Below are 26307 nucleotides of genomic sequence, written 5' to 3'. Positions count from 1 at the left end.
TCTTGGTTTTGTTGATCTTATGTATTGTTTCTTTGGTCTCTATGTCCTTTATCTCTGCTCTGATTTTTATTATTTCCTTCCTTCTGCTTATACTGGGCTTTTCTTGTTGCTCTTTTTCTAACTCTTTGAGTTGTAGAGTTAGATAATTTGTTACCATTTTTTTCTTGTTTTTTGCAATAGGCTTGTAGGGATATGAACTTCCCTCTCAAAACTGCTTTTGCTGTGTCCCATAGATTTTGGATTGTTGTGTTTTCATTGTCATTTGTTTCCAGGATGTTTTTAATTTCTTCCTTGATTTTTCTGGTAAACCAGTCCTTGTTTAATAGCATCCTGTTTAGTCTCCATGTATTTGATTTCTTTGGATTATTTTTATTGTCTTTAATTTCCAGTTTTATGCCACTATGTTCAGAGAAGATGCTTGCTATGATTTCTATCTTCTTGAACTTGAAGAGACTTTGCCTATGTCCCAAAATGTGGTCTATCTTTGAGAATGTCCCATGTGCACTTGAGAAGAATGTATATTCTGTGGCTTTGGGGTGGAATATCTGAATATGTCGATTAATTCCATCTGGTCTAGTGAGTCATTTAGGATTGATATTTCTTTGCTGATTTTTTGTTTAGATGATTTGTCCAAGGGTGACAGTGGGGTATTAAAATCTCCTACTATAATTGTATTGCTATTAATCTCCCCTTAATGTCCTCCAGCAGTTTTTGTTTTAAAATGTATTTGGGTGCATATATATTCATCAGGGTTATTTCTTCTTGTTGCATTGCTCCCTTTAGTATTAAGAAGTGGCCTTCGTTATCTCTATTTAAGTCCTTCACTCTGAGATGTAATTTGTCAGATATAAGTATCGCTACCCCAGCTTTTTTTTTCATTTCCATTCGCCTGGAAAACCTTTTCCCATCCCTTCACCCTCTGTCTGTGTGCGTCTTTTTTTTTTCTGAAATAGGTTTCTTTTAGACAAGAGATATATGGGTCTTGTTTTCTCATCCAATCTGTTACCCTATGTCTTTTGATTGGAGCATTTAAATCATTTACATTTAAAGTTATTATTGATAGGTACTCATTTGACGCCATTTTTATTCTATACTCCTGTGTTCCTCCTTCGTTTCCTATTTCTTTATTTTTACAGCAGACCCTTAAACATTTCTTGCATTGCTGGTTTGGTGGATATAAATTTCTTCAGTCTTTTTTTGTTTATGAAGCTCCTGATTTCCCCTTCAATTTTGATTGATAGCCTTGCTGGGTACAGTATTCTTGGATTCAGACTCTTCCTTTGCATGACTTTGTTTATTTCATACCATTCCCTTCTGGCCTGATGAGTTTCTGTTGAGAAATCAGTTGCTAGTCTGATGGGGGTTCCTTTATATGTAACTTTCTGTCTCTCTCTGGCTGCTTTTAAGATTCTTACTTTGTCGTTGGGAAAGTTTTTCGTCATTATTTCTTGAAATACATTTTTCCTGTCTACCTCAGTTTCCTTTCCTTCTGGAACACCTATTATTCGAATATTGTTTTGTTTTGTATTGTCCCAAAGCTTCCGTAGACTCCTCCTGCTTTTTAATTTTTTTCTAGATGCTGCTGTAATTGGGTATTTTTTTCCATCTTGTCTTCTAGCTCACTGGTGCGGTCATCTGCTTCTTCTAGTATACTCTTGATGCTTTCTATTGAGTTCTTCATTGTAGTGATGTAATTTTTCATTTCTTCTTGGTTCATCTTCATTTCCTGTTGGTTCTTTTTCAATTCTTCTGGTTCTTCTTTAATTCCTCATTGTTCTTCTTTATTTGTTCTTGGTTATTGTCAAATTTCCCTTCCATTTTTTTATCCATCTTATGATCATTACTCTGAATTTCTGCTCTGATAGGTTGCTTGCCTCTAACACACTTACTTCCTTTTCTGGTGATGCCTGCTTTTTTTTTCATGTGCGGGCTATTTCTTTGTTTTGCCATGGTCTCTCTTTTCAGGATGTCTGGTTATGTGGTTTTCTTTTTCTTTCGTTGATTTAAAGGCACAAAATACAACACTACCATGTACAACATAAAAGGCACTGAACAGGAATGTATTTGCGATATTAATAAACTCTAATGAACGTGATCACTAGAGAAAGGCAAATTAGGGCGTAGGGGCGAAAGAAGAAAGGTAAAAATAAAGAGGGATAAATAATGAGATCAAAAGAAAAAAAGTAGCGTCTAAATGAAATTGGGAAACAGGATTAAAAAGAGAGAGAGAGAGAGAGAGAGAGAGAGAAACAAGAAGCAGACTAAGAGAGAAAGGTGAAACAAACTATATAATATATATATATATATATGAAGAAAATTCGCATAGAACAACCATTAATCCCCACAAATGCCAGCAATAATACTTGGAGATTAATACAAACTACAATATCCACTATTTTTATGCAAGGTTATGATAAACAGAAGTAAAAAATAAACAAAAAGAAAGCAATTAAAAAATACTAAGCAACAATAACAACAAAAGAATAAGCATATCAATTTCACTAAAATGCATAAAAATTCATATAATCAACGTTCATGCAAACAATGACAAGGATAGAGAGGAAAACAGTTTTTTTTTTCTTTTTTTAACTAGTTAATATGGCGAAGAAAGTCGTATTTATTAGCTTGGAGCAGGGGGTTGAAAATTATGTCTATAAGTATGGTGAGAATTTTAGCAGGGGGTATACAGAAAGAATAGTGAAAAACTAAAGCCGGAAAGGGATAAGATAAACAGGAAATGAAAAGGGTAAAGGTTAGTAAGAGAATGATGGCATAAAGGTTGAGTTGAGATAGGGTTGAATGATGCTGTAGTAGGGATTAAAATAGAATGAAGACTAATCCAAATGTAAAATAAAAAGAAATTAAAATGGTACTAAAAAAAAAAAAGAAAGAAAAAAAAGGAAACAAAAAGTGCAAAATAGCAGTAGTAATAATGATTGAAATTGAAACATGTAATAATTGCAAAGGTAAAATCAAGTGAGGAAAAAAGAAAAAAATTTGCTTCTTAAGTAAAAGTTGTAAAAAATGAAAATAAACTACAAGATGTAAAAGATGAAAATAAAATAAAGAATAGAAAAATTAGCATAAAAATGTCCAGTAGTGGTCATTCACTTCCTCTGTTATTGTATTTGGCACGCCTATTTCTGAGTCCAGACAGTATTGCAGTTCCCTCCGTTCCATTGCACCTCAGTTTTGTAAGCTAGTCCTTAATTTTAAGTAGGCTATTTCTTAGTTATTTGTGTCCATTTACTTTTGATTAATTAAAAGTAATTAAAAAAAAAGATAGAAAGAAAGGTAAATAGGGGGAAAAATCTGTTTGTAATTCAGCCCCTAGGTGGCAGTGTTTCTGGTTTGACTTCCCAGTCTTTTTGGCTGCTCTAGCATTCTTTCTCTATGGTTCTATGTTTTGTCGAGGAAAGCTGCCTGGGTGCTGGCTCCCAGATTGACTTGGTTCCCAGATTGTTTCTTCTCACTCTGATCCCCTGTTTCCAGGAAGGCAATTTCCCCTTGCAGTCCCCCAGGATATGCCAAACTGGGCAGTCCTTCCCTAGTACTCAGAAGCAAGGGGGTGAAGGGGATCAGGCGCAGGTTGGGTTTGTGCCAAGGTGTCTAGATGTTCTGCTTTTGGCGGGACGGTCCTGATTCTTAATAATTTGTCCCGCGTCCCTTGGTGTTTTTAAAAAAGACCCGATTTGGGGGAAGATCATGCCAAAGCCAACACTGGGTCTTGCCTGGTGCAATTGTCTCTGCAGCCGCTGTCTCTTTCGGCGCAGCTTTGCATGGGCTGCTAAGGGCTTGGGACGCTCTGGGCACGGGGCTGCCCGGGGCTGGAGCCGTGCAGGCCTAGGGACTCTCATGGCACAGGGCCGCTCGTAGTGTGGTGGCGCAGGGCCGCTGGGGGCGCGGAGCCACTGTGGGCATGGAGCTGCTGGGAGCATGGAGCCGCTGGGGCACGCCGCGGGTACAGTCGCTGCCTGTGCCACGGTAACCTAGAACCCTCACGTTTTCCCCGCAAACTCTGACCTTTCTGTGGGTGATTGAAGAACTCCCTCGAATGTATGTGTTTGTGTCCATTGGGGCGTCACAGCTGCTCTATGGTCTTCACTGCTGTGGGTTTTCCAGGCCTCAGAGAAGGTCCTCTTTTCTTGGTAAGATGTCGCAGCCTTCCCTCTGAGCCCATAGCTCTGGGAGAGGTCCCAGCCACTGCAATGCTGGCTGCTTGGTCAGGAAATCATGTCCAAAGGACCCTTACCTTCTTTTAGAGTTCTGCTACCCCTTAACTTGCCAATCTATACTCCCTGAGCAACTCTTAGAAGCTGATTCTATCTGTTCTGGGACTAGGCTCAGAACAAGTCTATCTGATCAGTCACCATCTTTTCTCCCTCAGTAATTAAGTCTTGATTGTTGTTGGTATCACTGGGAGGAATTGACCTCCAGGCCAATTGGCTGTGAGTATCAGCTGTATCTATGCCAGGATACCTTCTGTATTGGAGACAGCCTTATAGAACCAGACTTGCAAAATTGCAAAAGCCTCTGTGCTCAGCTTGGATGGGGTGGAGTCTCAGGGCTGAGCTGACAGTCTTGGCTTCCAGTCAGCCCTGCCCTTGTGCACACACCTTCAAACCTCTTCCTTCAGCAGCTCTCCTGAGTTTCTGACTGACAGTCCAGATTCCCCCTGTAAGAGTGTGGGCCTTCCAGGGGCTTGCCTGTAACTGGGTTTCAGTGCAGTTGGAACTGGGATTCATTGCAGTTAGGAGCTTCCGACTCCTTCTGCTATGGAAAGCCTGTGGCAATCTCTGCAGTCAGACCTCTCTGCACACACTCACATGTGCATGTGATCCTGCAGACCCCTGCCCACTGCAGCTCCCTCAGGTCTCCATTTCTCCGAGTCTTCCTGTGCCTTTCTCTATAGTCCATACTCCACCCATATGAGCCTGGGTCCACAGGATTTCGGCCAGAGATGGCGTTCGGTGCAGTCAAAACTGGGGTTCAGTGTATTCGGGGGCTTCCTTTCCCCTCCTGCCAGCCAGGCACTCAGCTGTCCTTCCTCTCTGCACGTGTGCATGTCTCTGTACCTCAGCGTTTTGAGGATCCTCTGATCCATGAGCTTTTCTCTTTCCTTTTAGTTGTAGCATTTCCACTCATCCAGATTTCCTGTCCGTACTGTCTTTTAGTTGTTTTGAAATTGTTATGCAAGGCAGCAGTTTAGGTGCTTACCTAGGCCACCATGTTGTTTTTTCTCCCTAAGAACCACTCTTGAAGTAGCAATGGGAGAATGTTTGGCTGGACCTCTTCATGGAGGTGATATTTTTAAAATTTGAATAAAGATCATTTGTCAAATGGGTAGGTAATTGTGATTTTATTTTATACCACCATTATCCTTTTATATAATACAATTCTAAATTATTGAAAGAAAAAAAAAAAGGTGCTGAAAAATGTGTCTGGCCATACCACCTTCAGTTTTTACATTCATTGCCCCTTACTTTAGGTCCTTTTGTGAATATTCAGTGAGCAAGTCAAATTTGTTCCCTTACCAGATTGTATTCCAACCCAAGCTGTCATCTGGTTAATGTGTAAAAGTCTAGATGTTGTCTATGTTGTCAAGGGAAGGGTCTTTGAGAGGCAGACAAACCACCTTGCTTCTAGTTTCAGGTTTTCCAGCTAGCTCTGGAACCTGAAGCTAATTTTTTCTTTGTAAAATGATTGTCAATATTGTTTGGTGATAGGCAAGATAGCATCTAGTCTATTGCCAATACCTGTCATAGAAGACTGGAGAAGAACCAAGCAACACTTAGAGAGATGGAGTTACACATTATTATTACAAGAGGGCGGAGAGAAACTGTATTTCAGATTCTGGCCCCAACATGGAGGAACTTTCCCTATTTATATGTTTTTACTTTCTTTGTCTCCCAAATATGGGGTGTTTCTGGTCCCCTTTGCAAGTTCTTAAAGAGCCCTATGTGCTTGGCCTTTGAGACCTCAACCAAAGGCTTGGCCTGGTGCCAGCACTGTGATTCATCTGGGGAAGGTTTGTGTCCTCTTTGGAGTAGTCTTATTTTCCTTATTATTTAAGAAAACAAGCATTTACAGAATCCAAAATAGCAGGGTTAAATTTTTAAACAGCTGTTTTTATATAAATATTATGGCTAATACTTCCAGTACCATGTCAAACAGGAGTGGTGAGAGTTGGCATCCCTGTCTTGTTCCTGTTCTTATAGGGAATGGTTTTAGTGTTTGCCCATTGAGTAAGGGAATGGTTTTAGTTTTTGCCCATTGAGTATGATGTTTTCTGTGGCTTTATCATATATAGCTTTTATTATGTTGAGGTATGTTCCTCCTATTCCCACCTTGTTGAGAGTTTTTATCAGGAAACGGTGTTGGATTTTATCAAGTGCTTTTTCTACATCAATTGATTTGACTATATGCTTTTTATCTCTCAATTTGTTTATGTGATGTATCATGTTTATTGATTTGTGGATATTGTATCATCCTTGTATTCCCAGAATAAATCCTACTTGGTCATGGTGTATGATCTTTCTGATGTGCTGTTGGAGCCAATTTGCTAGAAATTTGTTGAGGATTTTGGCATCTATGTTCATGAGGTATATTGGCCTATAATTCTCTTCCATTGTGTTGTCTTTATCTGGTTTTGGTATTAGGGTGAAGCTGGCTTCATAGAGGATCTTGGAAGTGTTCTTTCCTCTGGAATTTTTTGAAAAGTCTGAGGAAGACAGGTTTTAGTTCTTCCTTGAATGTTTGGTAAAACTCCCCTGTGAAGCTGTCTGGATCCGGGCTTTTGTTTGCTTGAATTTTTTTTTTTTTTTTTTTATGATTGCTTCAAGTTCTTCCATAGTTATTGGCCTATTGAACTGTTTAGATTCTTCCTGATTGAATTTTGGAAGGTTATATTTTTCTAGGAATATGTCCATTTCTTTCAGATTTTCCAGTTTGTTGCAATAAAGTATTTTGTCGTATTTTTTAACAATCCTTTATATTTCAGTGGGGTCTGTTGTTATTTCACCTCTTTCTCTTCTGATTTTGTTTATTTGGGTCCTCTCTCTCTGCTTCATGGTGAGCCTGGCTAGAGGTTTATCAATCTTGTTTATCCTGTCAAAGAACCAGCTCTTGGTTTTGTTGATCTTTATTGTTTTTGTTTGTTTGTTTGTTTTGTTTTTGTTTTTGTGTGTTGTTTTGTTTGTTTGTTTTTTTGATTTTGTATATTTCATTCCATTCTCTTCTGGCCTGATGAGTTTCTGTTTAGAAATCAGTTGCTAGTCTTTAGGGGTTCTTTTGTATGTTACATTCTGTCTTTTTCTGGATGTTTTTAAGATTCTTACTTTGTCATTGGTGTTTGTCAATTTAATTACAATGTGTCTTAGCATCAGTCTTTTTGGATTCATTTTGCTTGGAACTTTGTGAGCTTTTTGCTATTTGTGTGGTTTATTTCTTTTATATATACGGAAAGTTTTCTGTCATTATTTCTTCAAACAGGTTTTCTATTCCTTGTTCAGTTTCCTCTCCTTCTTGAACCCCTATTATGTGGATGTTGTTTTGTTTCGTGTTGTCCTAAAGCTCTCCTGCTTTTTAATTTTTTTTTTTCTAGAAGCTGCTCTACTTGGGTATTTTTTCCACCTTGTCTTCTAGCTCATTGTTGCAGTCCTCTGCTTCTTCTAGTCTACTTTTGATGCTTTCTATTGAGTTCTTCACAGCAGTGATGTCATTTTTTCATTTCTTCTCATTTCTTCTTCATTTCTACTTGGTTCTTGCTCATTTTGTCGAAACTGTCTTCCATTCTTTTCAGCCATGTCATGTCCATTTCCTTGAATTCTTTATGTGACATGTTACTTGCCTCTATTTCATTTAGTTCCTGTTCTGGTGATGCCTGCTTTTCTTTCATATGCACGCTGTTTCTTTGTCTCCCAATTGTCACTCTTCTCCCAATGTCTGGTTATGTTGTTCTCTCCCACCTTATCCCAGGTGAAATCTGACCTTTCAGCGATGGAGTGTAGAGCTTCTCTGAATGTGCCATGTTTGCACCAATTGGGGACCAGTGTTCTGGGGTTTGCAGCTGTTCGGTGGTTGTAGCATTTGTAGGTTTTCAAGCTGACCCTTGCCCCTCTTTAATGTGTAGTTTTGGTTTCTCAAATCTTCTACTGACAATGTAATATTTTTTTGTTTAACATCATTCAGTGTAAGTTGTTACCTGAAGGAAGCATTTCCCTTTGCTTTTTCTCCTATCTTCCCTAACAGTTGAGGATATTAGTCAAAGTAAATCAGTGTTGACCATTTCTCCTGTTTTTTTATTGCAGATTATTCTTCAGCTGTTCAGAAATTTTCCCAGACTCTACAGTCCTTTCAGTTTGATTTTATTGGAGATACTCTGACTGATGATGAGATTAATATTGGTAAGTCTTCAGTTACAAGAGGCCACATGCTACGTCAAGGCAGGTCTGAGATCATTTATCCTTCTTGTTTGTGGAAGCCGAGAACTTGGGTATCTTTTCTTTATTTTTTTATTCTGTGGTCAAGTATCCTATTCCTGGGAGATTCCTTAAGAGAGATAAAGAAACATTTCCTCCCATTCCCATATCTTTCTCACCAATAGTAGTCAAAATATATCCCTTAAAACCTTAATTGAGGCCTTTTACTGAGTTAGTATGAAAGGGAGTTTTTCTTTAAAGAATTTGATACATGAAAAATATATTTTTGTAATGAATAAATTAAAGCTGCCTCTATTCTTGCTTCTGCTTTCAATATATCTATTGAAGATAACCTTTGACCTGTAGATAAACATTTGAGCTTTAGAACACAAAAGGGTGAGGGATTTCTTAATAGTTCTTGTTTTCCTGGAACCCAGGCTCAGATAAATTTAAACACTCTCAGGGGACTAGGATTCACAAAGCAGGGAAAAACTTAGAGTGCTTTCAAAGGAAAGTACCAGTTCTTAGGGCCCTCTGAGTTCCCATGGGAGCATTTGACTGAAGATGTTGAGCACACAAAATGAGGAGAATGCAAGATATGAGTATCACCTTTTTTAATACTTGAAGAGTTTTTATACTCTCCTATTGGTTAAGTGCCAGCCAGGGGCAAGTAAGTGGTACAAAACAATCCCAACATATTCCTGATTGTGGATACAGAGTTCAACTGAAGTGAATGGGTTTCTCCAGTACATCCTTTAGTAGGCCTAGGCTTTAGGATTGTCTGCCATTCACTCTTGCTTTACTTTAAAGTTCACACGGACTCACTAATTGTGTACTCTGAGCTCTCCCCTCTATTCTACCCCTCCCACCATTTTATATCAATTGTAATAACTATTCTATTGTAATACCTTGGCTCATTATTTCCTTACTAGAAGCATTTTTTTCACGTCTCTTGGCCAGTTGTATGTTCTCTTTGGAGAAATGTCTATTCAGGTCTGCCCATTTTTAACTGAATTATTTGTCTTGCTTTAGTTGAGTTGTATGAATAATTTATATATTTTGTATATTAACCCCTTATCATATGTACTAGAGGACTGGTGCATGAAATCCGTACATGAGGGGTCTCCCTCAGCACAACCTGCACCCTCTTACAATCTGGGACCCCTGTGGGATTAGGCCTAAACTTGCAGTTGGACATCCCTCTCGCAATTTGGGAGGGCTGGCTCCTAACCATTGTGCCTGCCTGCCTGATTACCCCTAAGCCCTCTGCCTGCCTGCCTGATCACCCCTAACCGTCTCTGCCTCGGCCCCCACTACTATGGCTTTATCCAGAAGGACATTCAGAATGATGTCCAGAACATCCTTCAGCTGACTGGTCTAATTAGCATATTATGCTTTTATTATTATAGATGGGGAGATGATAGGAGTTAGGTCCGTGGTTTTGTATTTTCCTTGATCTGGGTTAATATCCAGACACATTTATTTATTAGCTGTATGGTCTTAGGCAGTTTTCTGTTTTTAAAAATAAAAATTGAGCTTATTGGTATTTTTGCATTATCATGTAACTAAAGACTTGATGCATGAAATTATTTATGGGTACGGTCCCTAGGTCTCGACAGCGATTGAAGCATAAGCATCTAATGTAGAAAGGCAGGTCTTAGTTGATCTCTGGACCCTGGGCAGCACCTGGGCCTCCGGGCCCATGCACGCCCTCCTCTGCCTGAGTCACGGTGCCTGAGTCTCCATGTGGAAATGTGGTGAGCTTGGCCAGACATTACAGGCCATGGCACAGTGGGGGTCTCTGGGCCACCCAGCAGTATCCCACAAAGCTGGGCGGGCCACGTGCTCTATTCTGGCCAGCCTCATAGATTGGTTCCTGCTTGAAGCCACGGAGAGCCAGACCGGCCTCTGCAGTCCTAGCGGCTGCCTCCCTGCTCACCTGGAAGAGGCTTCCTGGGTTTGGGGTGGGCCCCTCATGGGTGCCAGGCACCTGAGCACAGGACTTTCCCTGGCATGCGAGTCCTGGTGTCCCAGGAGTGGGTGGCAGGGGGAGTGAGACTGAGCTTGGCAGACACCCTGCATTCTCACTGCAGCTCCGTCCCTGTCATCCCCAGGGAGCCTGCAAAGTTCACAGCCCCCCCCCCCCACCTGGGTACTGCGGCAGGTTGGTTGCAGCCACCCAGCCCCAGTTCTCCATCCCAGGTGGGGCTCAGCCCTTATCAGGCAATCTGGGCCTGCTGGCTACAGGTTGTCTGCAGGACAATTGATCAGGGCTAGGCCCCCCTGCCAGCTCTCTCAGCACCTGTGAGCTAGGAGGTGACCCTGCCACCACCACCACCACAACTGGTTGCCATATTTTGGGTGGTCGGCAGGGTGTTCAGGCCTCCAAGCACACCTGCCTTGGCCTGGTACTGTGCACTCACCTGCTCCACCATCCCTCCACAGTTCTGAACTCATCGGGGCCATCAGTGCCTTCACTGCCACTTGCTGCCAGCACCCCATTGCAAGTGCCCGCCCTGTTTTGCACTCCCCCCTGGTGGTCAGTGCACATCATAGTGAGCTTTTGAATTCTCAGGTGAACTCCCAGTCCAGGGGACAATTTGCATATTAGGCTTTTATTATATAGGATAATATAAATATACATTGTAAAATATGGGAAATAGAGAAAAAAGAATATAAATGGCTGAAATTTGCTGAGCACGTACTATGTGAAAAATGCTTTGTATTTATTATCTAATTTTCAGAGCAATGCCAAGGAGTTAGATTGAGACTAAGGGAGGTAAAGAAACTTGCCTAGGATAATGTAGCTAATAAGTAGCTTAAGTGGGATTGTTAATCATCATTTCCACTCAAAGAACAAAAATTGCTTTGAGGTATTTCCTTCTAGTCTTTTAAAAAATCTGAGCAGGAAAACCAAAATGGCAGTGTAGGTGAATAACTAATCTGCCCCCTCGCACAACAATTTCAAAACTACAACTAAAGGACAAAACATCTATCACCCAAAACCACAGGAAAGCTGGCTGAAGGACAAAGGAGCACAAGTGCTGGAAGGCTGAAAAGCCTAGTTACGGAGGCACGTGAATTGGGCTGATGGCAGACGACTGGGCACAAGGATTTTTTTCAACCAGAAAGGAAACAAGCTCCCAATCACTTTGAAATCCAGTTTCTGGGGTCATGTGGGGGACCCAGACGCCTACGGGGAGAAACTGGTCTGTCGGACATCAGGTCAAAAAGTGAGGGTGACTTTTTTGCAGAGGTATGCACAGCAATCATTGTTTATTGCACTGGAGCGCAGAGACTTAGAAACGCTGAAAGGTAGAGAGGGCTGACGGCAGCCATTGCTGTTTGCCACTCCCCCAGCCTAGTGATGTCCTGAGATCCTGCTCTGTCCTGATGCCCCGCCCTGCCCTGAGGCCCCGCCCTGCACATCCTACAAATCCGCCCAGGCTGCACACAGCTGCTTTTGCATAAGCAGCAAAAATGTGAGAAAAGGAAGGAGATCTAAAACAAAAGAAATGGAGGAGAACAAAAGACTGGTTATAGAATTCAAAACCATGGTTATAAGGTTTTTCAAGAATTTCCTAGAAAAGGTTGATAAATTTAACGAGACCCGCGAGGGTATGAAAAAGAAATTAATCCCACTAGAAATTAAAAATACACTCACTGAAATAAAAAATATTATACAGAGACCCAACAGCAGACCAGAATAATGCATGAATCAAATCAAAGATTTGGAATACAAAGAGGAAAAGAACACTCTTCCAGAGAAGCAAGAAGAGAAGAAAATGCGGAAAGTTAAAGATAGTGTAAGAAGCCTCTGGGACAACTTCAAGCATACCAACATCAGAATTATGGGAGTGCCAGAAGAAGAGAGAGAGAGAAAGGCACTGAAAACCTATTTGACAAAATTATGACTGAAAACTTCCCCACCTGCTGAAAGAAATAGACTCACAAGTCCAAGAAGCACACAGAACCCCAAACAAAAGCAATCCAAAGAGGACCACACCAATACACATCATAATTAAAATGCCAAGAGCAAAAGACAAAGAATCTTACAAGCAGCAAGAGAAAAACAGTTAGTTACTTACAAGGGAGCACCCATACGACTATCAGCTGATTTCTCAACAGAAACTATGCAGTAAAGCAACAAGCAGACTGTCAAATTACAGCAGGGAGGGTACGGAGATCTGGGGAAAATAAGAGATCAACTGAAGGACTTGTATACATGCATATAAGTACAACCAATGGACACAAAACTCTGGGGAGAGAGGGCATGTATGGGGGGGCAATGGTGTATGTATGCAGATAATAATTTAATAATAATAATAATAATAATAATAATAATAAAAAGTAAACAAGAAAAAAAATAGAAAGAAAGAAACTATGCAGGCCAGAATGGAGTGGCTAGAAATATTCAAAGTGTTGAATAGTAAGAACCTACAACCAAGATTACTCTACCCAGCAAAGTTATCATTCAGAATTGAAGGGCAGATAAAAAGCTTCATGGTTCAGAGAAAGCTAAAGGAGTACATCACCACCAAACCAGTATTATATGAAATGCTAAAAGGTGTTCTTTAAAAAGAGGAAAAAGAAGAAATAAGTAAAGATAAAAATTATGAATAACAAATACATATCTATCAACAAGTGAATCTAAAAGTCAAGTTAATTAAAAATCTGAGGAACAGAATAAACTGGTAAATATAATAGAATCAGGGGCATAGAATGGGAGGGAATTGATAATTCTCTGGGGGAAAGGGGTGTCTGTGTTGGGGGTATGGGAAGAGACTGAACAAAAATCATATACCTATGGGTGAGGACAGCTGGAGGTAAGGGCAGATGGTGGAGTGAGGACCAGGTGGAGGTGAGTTATGGGGGGTGGGGAGGAGAAACAATTGTAATAATATGAAGAATAAAGATTTATGTAAATAAAATATCTGAGCATACTTTTAAAAAAATAAATCTTTATTGTTCAGATTATTAAAATCTTTCCTCGTCCCCCCACCCATAGCACCCCTCCACCCCGTTCCCACACCAACCTCTTCCCACCCATCTGTCCTCATCCATAGGTGCACAATTTCAATCCTGTCCCTTCCTGCACCCAGCACACCCATTTCCTCTCAAGAATTGTCAGTCCTATCCCTTTCTATGCCCCTGATTCTATTATATTCTGTTCATCAGATTTTTACTCATTTGATTTACAGATTCACTTGTTGATAGATATGTATTTATTGTTCATAATTTTTATCTTTACCTTTTTCTTATTCCTCCTCTTCACTTTTATTTTATTTTATTTTTTTTCTTCTTTTTTATTTTATTTTATTTTTTTAAAATCAATCTTTATTGTTCATATTATTACAAAGGTTCCTCATTTCTTCCCCCCTCCACCATGTTCCCACCCCACCCTCCGCCCCCTCCCCACCCCCCATTGTCCTCATCCATAGGTGCACAGTTTATGTTCAGTCTCTTCCCGCATCCACCACTCCCCCTTTCCCTGAGAACTGTCAGTCCACTCCCCTCCTATATCTCCAACTCTACTACAATCAACAGCTAATATTGTTCATCAGGTTTTTCAATCTCCTTTTTTTTTTTTTTTAATTAATAAACTTTTACAGTTCTAAGAATAAATTTTAAAATCTAATAATTTTAAACCTTGTTTTTTCTGCCCTGGGAATTGAGAAGCAAACTTGTTTACATGTAAACTTGCCATTAGGCTATCAAAAGGTGTAGCCCTTCAAATGTAAATAAACACATTGTTTAAAGATAGCTGCTGGTTGGAATTGGATTACCTGTTCTGGGTGGGAAGGGCTTGTCCTCCCCTTTCTCCATTAAAATTAAGGTGTTAGCCTTAAAACCTCTTTTTGGCAAGAGACCTTAAACTTTCAGAACTTTAAATTTTTCAGGTAGTAAATCAGTTACTTAGCATTTTCTCAAATCAATAATTCCTCCACATGCCCAAGGATACACTTCACACAAAAGACATTTCCAAATAGATCAACCAACCTCATCCAGACCCCACACAAGACACTCACAGATCAACCCCCCAGCGCTATAATAACTCAACACATGCAGATATAAGCCTTCATCACTTGATTCAACAGACCCTCTAGTTCCCCCTAAAGTTTCCAGCCATGTCTGAGAGGCAGCCCTGGGGCATGGGCAGGTGAGGAGCGAGCTGTTCCGGGCCTGGCTGCTCCAAGCCTGGCCTCTGTTGCTCTGGTCAGCTCCATAACCAGCTGCTCCGGGTCTGGTCACTGCCGCTCCTGGCCTGGCTGCTGCTGCTCTGGGCCTGGCTGCTCCCGACCCGGCTGTTCTTGGCCCGGCTGCTTCTTTTTTATTTATTTATTTATTTATTTAATTTATTTATTAATTAAGGTATCACATATTTGTCCTCAACCCCCCATTCAAATCCCCCCCCCCCACTCATGCCCCAACCCTCCTAATGTCCTTGACCACTGGTTAGGCTCATATGTGTGCATGTGTGCATATACGTCCTTTGGTTGATCTCTCCCTTTTAATCCCCACCCTCCCTTTGAGGTCCAACAGTTTCACCCATGGCTCCTTATCTCCGGGTCTGTTCTTGTTCATCATTCTATGTTGTTCACCATTTCTCCTAAATGGTGAGATCATGTCCTACTAGAAATATATTTATAAGAATAAAAAATGAGACAAGCAATAATCGTTATGCTGAAAAGCATATGCATCAGTCTGTAGTGAGCTTCTTTGTGGGCCCCCAGTTCTTTTGAGACCCTATTTCAAGGTCAAACAGTTCCTTATGTGTACATGACAGCAATGATATTTCAGTTCTGGATGGTGGGAAAATGGTGGTAATGCAGGTCCAATCCTCTCTGGTTTGGTCCTGGGCAACCTGCAGTGATACACAGCTGCTGACTGCTATTATGGGCAAGGCGTCATCAGCAACTTCCATCTCTGGACTGCTTCTCTTCTGTCTTCATGGTTGGAGTAGTCCTGTCAATTCCTCTCTGTTGCCAGAATCCACATGGTCTTGGAGTTGTTTTCTGAAAATATACAAATGTATTCTCAACCAAAAGTTAGTAGAGGAATATTTTCTATCAACTTGACTTGGGATCCTTTTTCAGTTTTTGCCCAAATGATTTTCCTCTGGCTTGTTTTGACACCATGTGTGTTTTTCATGGGCGTCTTGCTGATAGCAGTACAATTAATTTTTTAAAGTACAAATTTTCTAGATGTAATTTACTTTCAGGATATTTTTTCTTACTTGATATTCTACTTTCCCCTTTTTTGATTTAAATATTAGGAGTCTTTTGAAAATTTTATAATGTAGTCTTGATAGCTTTTAACTTTTAATTTTTTGCACTATAATATGACTGCTTTAGGTTCATTTCCTGTTGTGAGATTTTATCCTGAGATGAACTACCAATAAAAATTTTAGTTAACACTTTAGGAACAGCTTTTTGTCAAGTGTGGTTAATTTCTCCAGGATATTTGCTTATTTCAATTAGCCAATTTAAATTAGCCTGAAAACTTGTCTACTATTTTATTGTCAAATTTATTACTCTAAAACAATCTTATTTTACTGTGTAAATATTAGCGGAAGGGATTATTTGCCTTCTTGAGTAGACCCTGAGCATTCCTGGTGGTAGGCTGGATTATACATCAAAAACCCACTTCCCCACACCATGTTTACAAGACAACTCAAACAAGTCTTGTTGTAGTGTGAGGGCCGCTGCTGTCAGCCAAGTCTCTGTCTTTTACCCAGGTCCCGCTTTAAGCTGGGCATGGGAAGTTAAGCAGCCATGGGGTCAGGAGACTCCCTCAGCAGGGGTGAAGTTTCAGTCCCCTGCATTTCTCCTCTTCTTAAAGAACACCTTTCAGCATTTCATATAATACTGGTTTGGCATTGATGAACTCCTTTAACTTTTTCCTTATCTGTGAAGCTCTTTATCTGACCTTCAATTCTGAATGATAGCTTTGCTGGGTAGAGTAATCTTGGTTGTAGGTTCTTGCTATTCATCACTTTGAATGTTTCTTGCCATTCCCGTCTGGCCTGCATGGTTTCTGTTGAGAAATCAGCTGACAATCATATGGATGCTCCTTTATAGGTAACTACCTGCTTTTTTCTTGCTGCTTTTAATATTCTGTCTTTGTCTTCTTCACTTGGCATTTGAATTATGATGTGTCTTTTTGTAGTTGTCTTTGGATTCATCTTGTTTGGGGATCTCTGAGCTTCCTGAACATGTAAGTCTATTTCTTTCACCAGGTGGGGGAAGTTTTCTGTCATTATTTCTTCAAATATCTTTTCAGTATCTTTCTCTCTCTCTTCTTCTGGCACCCCCATAGTTTGGATGTTGACACACTTGAAGTTGTCCCAGAGGCTCCTTACACTGTTGTCATCTTTTTGGATTCTTTTTTCTTTTTCTTTCTTTCTTTTTTTTTTTTTTTCTAGTTGAGTGTTTTTGCTTCTTTGTATTTAAAATCTTTGAGTTGATTCTCTAGTCTGCTATTGTATTTCTGTATATTATTTTTTTATTTCAGTCATTGTATGCTTAATTTCTAGTTGGTCTTTTTTCATATCCTCCAGGCCTCCAGGTTCTTGCTAAATTTTATCAGCCTTTTCCAGAAAATTCTTGAAAAACCTAATAACTGTGGTTTTGAACTTTATATATTGTAGTTTGCTTTCTTCCATTTCTGTTATTTGTGACCTATTTCTTTGTCTTCACATTTTGGCTGCTTCCCTGAATTGATAGAGTGGCTTTGTGTGCTAGGTTTCTATAGGGCCCAGTGACTCAGCCTCTCCAGTTTCCTGAAGTGGACACTTTTGGGGCACCCCTTTGTGGGTTGTGTGCACAGTCTTCTTGTAGTTAAGCCTTGATTGTTGTTGGTATCATATGGAGGAATTGACCTCCAGGCCAATTGGCTGTGAGAAACACTTATGAGACAATATTTGCAAAAACCTCTGTGCTCAGCTTGGATGGGCCAGAGTCTCAGGGCTGAGTACACTGCGTGGCTTCTTGTCAGTGGTGCCCGAAGTGGCCCCTGGGTCACAATGTCCCATGGTAATTGCTGCATGTACTTCTGAGAGAAAGTTGCTCTCAAGTTTCGCCTACTGCCAGACAGTCCAGTTTCTACCCAAATGAGTATAGGTGCCCAGACTCTCTCCCAGAACTGGAGTTCTAAGCAGTCTGGAGCCTTTGTTACCTTCCCAATTGAGAAAGCCAGCTGTGTACTAGTTTCCAGTTCTCTCTGCATGCACACCTCCATATCTCTGCCTTTTGTAGCTCTTCTGTGTCTCAGTGTGCTTTTCTCTTTCATTCTAGTTGTAGAATTTCCACTTAGTCAGCCTTCTTGTAGTTCTGGATGATGTCCATTTTATCTTTTAGTTGTGAAATTGTTGTGGAAAGGTAGATGTTTAGGTGTTTACCTATGACGCAATCCTGGTTTCTCCTGACCATACTTTTCTATACATAGTTGTGATATTACTGAAATGGTACCTGTCCCCAAGAGGGTCTGGTTAGGGCCAGCCAGTAGTGTATGGGTTTTTGACTTCATGCAGAAACGATTTCATAAGATGAGTCCAGATGATTTTTGAAAGTATGTTTATTAAAACTGGGGACAGTGAAATAAGGACATGCATAGATAGTGAAAGCAATAGGAGAGCCTAAGAGGGGAGGGGCTGACTTGGCTTTCTGAAAATGTTATCCTATCTAATAAAAGAGAAACATACAAATTGACTATATCTCCATTATGTCCACAAGACACACCCACCAGCCAGTCAGGTGCGAGTATACAAATTAATCCAACAAATATGTCGGTGGCCACATAACTGGAGTAAGCAAGATGCTTGTGTTGTCCCAAGTGATGGAGGAAGCCAAGTTACCCGCCTGCCCTGGCTGGCCCTGGCCTCCAGTCATAGCTACAAATTTTCAATCTAAGAAGATAAATAAATCCCAACAAAAATGGCAGCAGCCACGGAGCTGGAGAGAGCAGGATGCTTGGGTTCCCCCTGGTGATGGAGGAAGCCAAGCTTCCCTCCCGCCCTGACTTGCTCTGTCCTCTGTTCAAGGTTACAAAGTTTCTTTTATAGAAGAGAAATAAATCCCAGAAACCAGGGTCTCCACTTGGGTTTCCAGGGGGCATGGCTTGCCTGTAAACCACCACAGGCCCCTCGCCCAGGCCACCACATGCCCCAAGGGAACCCCCACCCTGATCTGGGACACACTTCAGAGCAAATCAGCTGGCCCCCACCCGTGCACCAGACTTTTATACTATCTAATACAAGAGTAATACGTGAATTGCCCATCATTAAAACTCATAAGATGTCTGCCCTATATGGACACAAAGTGGCCACCACAAGATGGCCAGCAGGGGAAGGCAAATGGGAGGGGCCAGACTTGCAAGGAAGGCAGTTGTGGGCAACCAAGCAAGCAGGCAATGGTAATTGGGAGGGACCAGGCCTGCAAGGGAGGGCAGTAGGGAGCAATCAAGCCTGCAGGGGAGGTCAGTTAGGGGTGATCAGGTTGGCAGAGGAAGGAAATTGGGGGTGATTGGGCCTGCAGGGAATGGCAGTTTGGGTGGAGCCAGGCCTGCAGGGAAGGTCAGTTAGGGATGACCAGGCCGGCAGCAGAAGGTCAGTTAGGGGCATCCAGGCCTGCTGGTAATGGCATTTTGTGATGACCCAGGCTTTCTATTGAGTTTTTTATAGCAGTGATGTCATTTTAAAATTTTTTCTTGGTTCTGCATTTCCTCTTTGTTCTTAGTCATATTGTCAAATTTGTCTTCTATTCTTTTCAGCCACCTTATGACCATTTCTCTGAATTCTTTCTCTGACATGTTGCTTGCCTCTATTTCATTTACTTCCTTTTATAGTGATGCCTGGTTTTCTTTCATATGCAGGCTGTTTCTTTGTCTCGCGATGGTCTCTCTTCTCTGGATGTCTGTTTATGTAGTTTTCTTTATCTTGTTTTGCTTTAAAGGCACAAAATAAAATGCAACCAGGTACAAAAGCAAGGCACTGAACAGAAATGTATTCACGATATTAATAACCCCCAATAAAGGAATAAAGGTGACCACCAGAGAAAGGCAAATTAACAAATAGGAGAGAGAGAAGAGGAGGGAAAAAAAAAAAAAAAAAGGAGTGCCAAAATGCAATTGCAAAAAGGATAAAAAAGTAAGGGAGGAAAGAGACTATGAAATAAAAGGAGAACAAACCATATATATGGAGAGAAAACTCAGAGAACAGCCACTAATCCTAGCAAATGCTACCAACAAGTACCTGGAAATTAATACAAAGTACAAACTACAGCTAACATCAAGTGAGGCTAGGGAAAATACAAGCACAAACAAATAAAAATAAAGCAACAAACAAAAAAAATAAGCAAAACAATCTCACAAAAAAGCACAAAGAATCAATATAGTCAACATTAAAGCAAACAACAGCATAACGACAGGGAGAAAAACAATTTTTTTGAATTGTTAAGACAGAGAAGAGAGAAGTGTGTATGGACTTGGAGCGGGGGATTGAAAATTAGATATATAAGTAGGGTGAAATTTTAACAGGGGGTAAACAGAAAGAATAGGGTATATCTAAAGCAGAAAAAGGATAAGAGAAATAGGACTCCAAGATGGGGAAAAGTTAGGAAGAGAGTGATGGCATAAAGATAGAGTTTAGATAGACCAAATGACGCAAAAGGAAATATGAAAATAGATTGTAGAACACTAATCCCAAAGTAAAATAAAGATAAAATAAAATGATACTTAAAAAAGTAAAATATTAGTAGTAGTAACAATGATTGAAAATAAAAATGTAATAATTAAAAATGTAAAATCAGCCGAAACTGGTTTCACTCAGTGGTAGAGCGTTGGTCTGTGGACTGAAGGGTCCCAGGTTCGATTCCTGTCAAGGGCATGTACCTTGGTTGCGGGCACATCCCCGGTAGGGGGTGTGCAAGAGGCAGCTGGTTGATGTTTCTCTCTCATCGACGTTTCTAGCTCCCTATCTCTCTCCCTTCCTCTCTGTAAAAAATCAATAAAAATATATTTAAAAAAATGGAAAATCAAGTAGGGAATAAAGAATAAAATTATTTTAAGTAAAAGATGAAGAAAATAAAAATTAAAAAAAAGAGTAAAACAATAAAATGTGCAGTAGGGAAGTTCATTTACTTCCTCTATTGTTCTGTTTGGCATTCCTGTTTCCCTATTTGGCCAGTGTTGTAGATCCCTGTGTTCCACTGCTTCTCAATGTTGTATGCCCATCCTGATTTTTTAAGCAGTCGGTTTCTTAATTTCTCATATTCCTATATTTTTTTTATTACACAAGAGTCAATTTTTGATTCAGTCCCTGAGTGGTAGTGTTTCTGGATTGACTTCCAGGTCTATATATGGCCTCTGTAGCCTGTGTTTAGAGCCTTCTTTCCCTGTGGAACTCAATACCGGTTTGTGTGAGAGGGCTCCCTCAGAGCTGTCTCTTTGATGGTTACTTGCTGTTCTGATCCCTAGGTTCCAGAAAAACAACTTTCTTTTGCAGTCTCCCATGGCTTCTCCCACTGGGTGATTTTATGTATTGGGCTTAGTAATAAGAAACAAGAATTTGAAGAGGAAAAAGCCCAAGTGTGCGAACAATGGTGCTGCAGGCAAGTTTGCGCAGTCCTCCTTTCCCCCTTGGGTCTAAGCAGCCGGCACACTTTTAAGATTTTTAGGCTTTCCTTTTGCATCAGAACAAAATGGGTTGCTTTTAGAGATCCCTTCTTTTAGCAGCTCTGAGAACCCCATTTCATATTCAAGGATCACACCAGCCCCAACAGCCATGGATTTTTCTAGGCACAGACTTTCCCCGGTCCTCCATTTCCCACAGTGCTCATGTTTTTCTCTTCCACCAGGACCAGAGACCTCACCTTATTCCATGTGAAATCTGACCTTTCCAATGTGGAGTGTAGAGCTCCTCAATCTGTGTATTTGTGCCAAGCGGGGGTCTGTGTTCTGGGGGTCGCAGCTGTTCTGTGTAGCTTTTCAAGCTTTTGAATAGATCCACTTTCCCCTTCAAGATGTCGCAGTGTCTGCGTCTGATCTTGTCGCACTGAGAGGGAACCCAGCAGCATTAGGGGCTGCCTAGTTAGGAGAACCCTGTCCAGCAGTCCCCTACCTTCTCTTGCAGTTTAGCTATCCCTTATCTCACTTAGAAATACTACCGGTGCGACCCTCAGCTGTTTTTTCTTTCTGCTCAGGATAAGGCTTGGGACCCATCTGTCTATTTTCACCGCCACTTTTCTATTAACTAGATACTAATATTCTTATAGAAATTCAAGGGCTCTAGCTAGAATAGCCAAGAAATCTTGAAAAAAATACGATGTTGAATGGCTTACATTTTACCTTTTCAACACTCATTGCAGGGATATTCCTTTCATGACTGTATGGTACTGTCATGGGACAGATACAGAATTTGATAGAATTTAAGAGACCAAACATAATTCCTTATTTATGGTTAATTGGTTTTCATCATATGTGCCTAGACAATTCATTGTGGAAAGAATACTCTTTTCAATAAATAATGCTGTGAAGCCAATGTCTTATTTGGTTCATATATACATTGGAATACTTTTTAGCCATAAGTAAAGAAGAATACTGCCATTTTTGACAACATGGATGGATCTTGAAAATATCATGCTGCTAAGGAATAGAATCAGATATAAAAAGTCAAGAACCATACTTTTCATTCATATGTGGGATATAAGACTGAAAGCAACAAATGAACAAACAAGAAAAAGAAAACCTCATAGCCACAGACTACAGTGTGCTAGCAACCAGAGGGCGGGGGATGTGGGATTAGGAGGGGTTCAAATACATGGTTATTGAAGCAGACTTGACTTTGGGTGTTAACAACATAATGCAATGTACAGATGAAGTATTATTGAGATGTACATTTGAAAGCCATATAATTTTATTAGCCAATATCACCTTAATAAATTTAATAAAAAATAATACTGGGATAACTGGATTGACAAATGTGAAAGAATGATGTTAGACCTGTTTCCACACAGCATATACAAAAGTTAACTCAAAATGGATTAAGAGGATAAACCAAGATGGCAGCATAGGTAAACACCTTAACTGCTGCTTCCCACAACAATTTCAAAACTAAAAGACAAAACAAACATCATCCATAACCACAGGAAAGGTGGCTGAGTGGAAATTCTAAAACTAGAAGGAAAGAGGAAAGCACACGGAGAATTAGAGGATCTGCAAAAGGTTGAGGTACAGAGACATGAGTGTGGGCGGCTGAGTGCCTGCCTTGCTTTCTCTAGCAGGAAGGAGAAAAAAGCTACCAACTGTGCTGAATCCCAGTTCCGACTTCCCTGAATCCAAGTTCCAGGTGACACTCTGGGGACCCAGGCTTATATGGGGGGAATCTGGACTGTTAGGCAGAAACTCAGGGGAGCCGCAAATGGCAGAAGTCTGGAGGCACATGTGTGAGTGTGCAAAGAGAGGACTGACTGCTGAATGCCACTGGCTTTCTCTAGTGGGTAGGAAACGGAAGCTCCCCCACTACGCTGAGCCCCAATTCCTACTTCACTGAACCCCAGCTCTGGGTGAGACCCTGGGGACCCAGGCTTATACTGGGGCATCTGGATTATCAGGCGGAAACTCAGGGGAGCTTCAAAAGGCAGAAGTCTGGAGGCACAAGCATGTAGAGAGGACCTATTGCTGAATGCCATTGGCTTTCTCTAGTGTAGGGGTGTCGAACTCAATCAGAGAAGGGGCCAAAATCTAAAATCCAGCCTAAATCGCGGGCCGAATGGTTTACTGAACAGTCATAAACTGACAATGTCATAAACTGACAGCGGAGTGCAGTGATGACAGCGCGGTGCGGGCCACATTGCAAGGCCTGGCGGGCTGGATTTGGCCCGCGGGCCTTGTGTTTGACACATGTGCTCTAGTGGGTGAGAAACAGAAGCTCCCCTCTATGCTGAACTCCAGTTCTATGTGAGAATCTTGAAATCCAGATTCATTGGTGGAGGAACTGGACTGTCTGACAGCAGGTGAAACTTGAAGACAGCTTACACTTAGAGGTGCTTGCAGCAATTACCACGGAACACTGAGACCCAGGGGCCACTTAGGGCACCACTGACAGAAAGCCAAGCCTGTCTTCTCAGCCTTGAGACTCTGCCCCATCCAAGCTGAGCACAGAGGCGTTTGCAAGTATTGTCTCATAAGTGTTTCTCCAGCACAGAAGTTCTCCCAGCATAGACACAGCTGATCCTCACAGCCAATTGGCCTGGAGGTCAATTCCTCCCAGTGATACCAACAACAATCAAGGCTTAACAACAACAAAACTGCACACAGCCCACAAAGGGGTGCCCCAAGAGTGTCCACTTTAGGTAACTGGAGAGACTGCACCACTGGGGCCTATAGGAAACCTAGCACACAAGCCACTCTATCAACTCAGGGAAGCAGCCAAAATGTGGAGACAAAGAAATAGGTCACAAATAACAGAAATGGAAGAAAGCAAACTACAGGATATAGAGTTCAAGACCACAGTTATAAGGTTACTCATGAATTTCCTAGAAAATGCCAATAAGTTTAGTGAGACCCTCACGGATATGAAAAAGGGCCAAATAGAAATTAAACATACACTGACTGAAATAAAAAATATTATACAGAGACCCAACAGCAGACTAGAGGAACGCAAGAATCAAGTCAAAGATTTCAAATACAAAGAAGCAAGAAAATACTCAATTGGAAAAACGAAAAGCAAAAAGAATTCAAAAAGTTGAAGATAGTGTAAGAAGCCTCTGGGACAACTTCAAGCGTACCAAAATCAGAATAATGGGGGTGCCAGAAGAAGAGAGAGAGAAAGATACTGAAAAGATATTTGAAGAAATAATGACAGAAAACTTCCCCCACCTGGTGAAAGAAATAGACTTACAAGTACTGGAAGGGCACAGAACCCCCAAACAAAAGGAATCCAAAGAGGCCCATACCAAGACACATTATAATTAAAATGCCAAAGGAAAAAGACAGACAGAATATTAAAGCAGCAAGATAGAAACAGTTAATTACCTAAAAGGGAGCACCCATACAATTGTCAGCTGATTTCTCAACAGAAACTATGCAGGCCAGAAGGGAGTGGCAAGAAATATTCAAAGTGATGAATAGCAAGAACCTACAACCAAGATTACTCTACCCAGCAAAGCTATCATTCAGAATTGAAGGTCAGATAAAGAGCTTCACAGATAAGAAAAAGCTAAAGGAGTTCATCACCACCAAACTGGTATTACATGAAATGCTGAAAGGTATTCTTTATGAAGAAGAAGTAGAAAAAGGTAAAGATAAAAATTATGCACAAAAATACATATCTATCAACAAGTGAATCTAAAAATCAAGTGAATTAAAAATCTGATGAATAGAATAAACTGGTGAATATAATAGAATTAGGGGCATAGAAAGGGAGTGGACTGACAGTTCTCAAGAGGAAAGGAGTATGAGGTGTGCAGGAAGAGACTGGTCAAAAATCGTACACCTATGGATGAGTACAGTGTGGGGGAGGTATGAGTACAGGGTGAGATGGAAACAGGGTAGAAGAGGGTTATGAGGGGGAAAAAGAGGAACAATTGTAGTAATCTGAACAATAAGTATTTTTTTTTAATTAACAAAATGGATTAGGAAACTAAAGTAGGTGTTAAAAGTACAGATCTCTTAGAATAAAAAACAAAGGTATAACACAATCACCCACCACTCACAAAAATTAAGTCAAAACAGCTGAGACTTAAATGTACAAGTGACAAAATAAAAGGTAAATTGGATTTCAATAAAATTTAATCCTTTCGTCTTCAAATGACAGTGAAAAAACAGCCCACATTATAAGAGGAAATTTTTAAAATCTATCTATTAAGGAACTTTTTTCCAGGATATAAAAGATCTTTTTCAATTCATTAATAAACTCAAATAACCCAATTATAAAATGGGCAACATAATTGAATAGACATGTTTACAAAGAAGATAAGAAACGAATTGAGCTTGCATGGAAAAATGCCAGAATAACAAACAATCTCTTGGAGTCTTATCTAAAATATTTAAGAATAGCAGGTCAGTGAACATTTTCATTTTTTCCTATTTACACTTTTTGATTAGGCTATTTTTTCTTCTTTGTACTGAGATTGAGCTTTTAATTTGTGGCATTGCAAAGGTTACTCCCCTGAATATGTGTAGTAACTTAATCCTCAGAAGTAAAAAATGCCATTTTTTTGGTATTCTGTATTGACCCTGAACTTAGTTTCATTTGTATTTGGAATGCTGGATTAGTTGTGCAGTTCTCTTAAAAAGGGAAATTTATTTTTTTATCTAAAAATATTAACATAGATTCATTTGTCTCTGTACTTATAATGTTTGTTGTATTTCAGATACCATTTAAGAATATACTTCCTATTTCTGGTGAGAAGTTGGGAACTTTAAAATAGAAGTTATTAGAATCAAAAGGAATGGTAAAGACTATCTAGCTTAATTTGGGTTTTGTTTATTAGTTTATTTATTTACTATATTAGGAAAATTATATCCAGGTAGAGGTGACTTGCCCAGTCACCTCACCCGTAAGTGACAGACCTGCCACTAGAAGAGTAGGACTGGGATGGGGAAAAGGTAATGTTTATTATTGACTGTGAGTTGGCATTGTACATTTACTTACTAATTTAGTCCTTAAAACAACACTCTGAAGTATTTCATCATGCCTATTTGATAAGGTAGGCAACTGAATCTCAAAGGGGCCAAGTCATTTAAATATTTGAAATATTAAAAATTGCACATGAAGAGGATGGTAGACTGAGATTGGAAATCCAAGTTTATCCTAAGTTCATGTTCCTTCTATTTTGTTCTTAAACTAGAACCTTTGTCATTTATTACCCCATCTAATGTTATTTTT

At 40.3% G+C, this 26307-nt stretch overlaps 1 protein-coding gene across 2 annotated transcripts in view; it reads left to right on the top strand.

Moving 5' to 3' along the window:
* Positions 1-26307, top strand: part of OPHN1 (oligophrenin 1) — a 307777-nt gene that overhangs the window by 68597 nt on the left and 212873 nt on the right. For both annotated transcript variants that reach the window (XM_084869543.1, XM_084869542.1), the window contains exon 3: positions 8310-8405. In XM_084869543.1, the coding sequence (XP_084725669.1) occupies positions 8310-8405 (96 nt within the window). The remainder of the gene's footprint in view (positions 1-8309; positions 8406-26307) is intronic.

This window comes from Pipistrellus hanaki, assembly GCF_964339955.1.
Source record: "Pipistrellus hanaki genome assembly, chromosome: X".
NCBI classification, from domain to species: domain Eukaryota; kingdom Metazoa; phylum Chordata; class Mammalia; order Chiroptera; family Vespertilionidae; genus Pipistrellus; species Pipistrellus hanaki.
The sequence above is the reverse complement of the archived record's forward strand: the minus strand, read 5'-3'. Positions and strand labels throughout refer to the sequence as shown.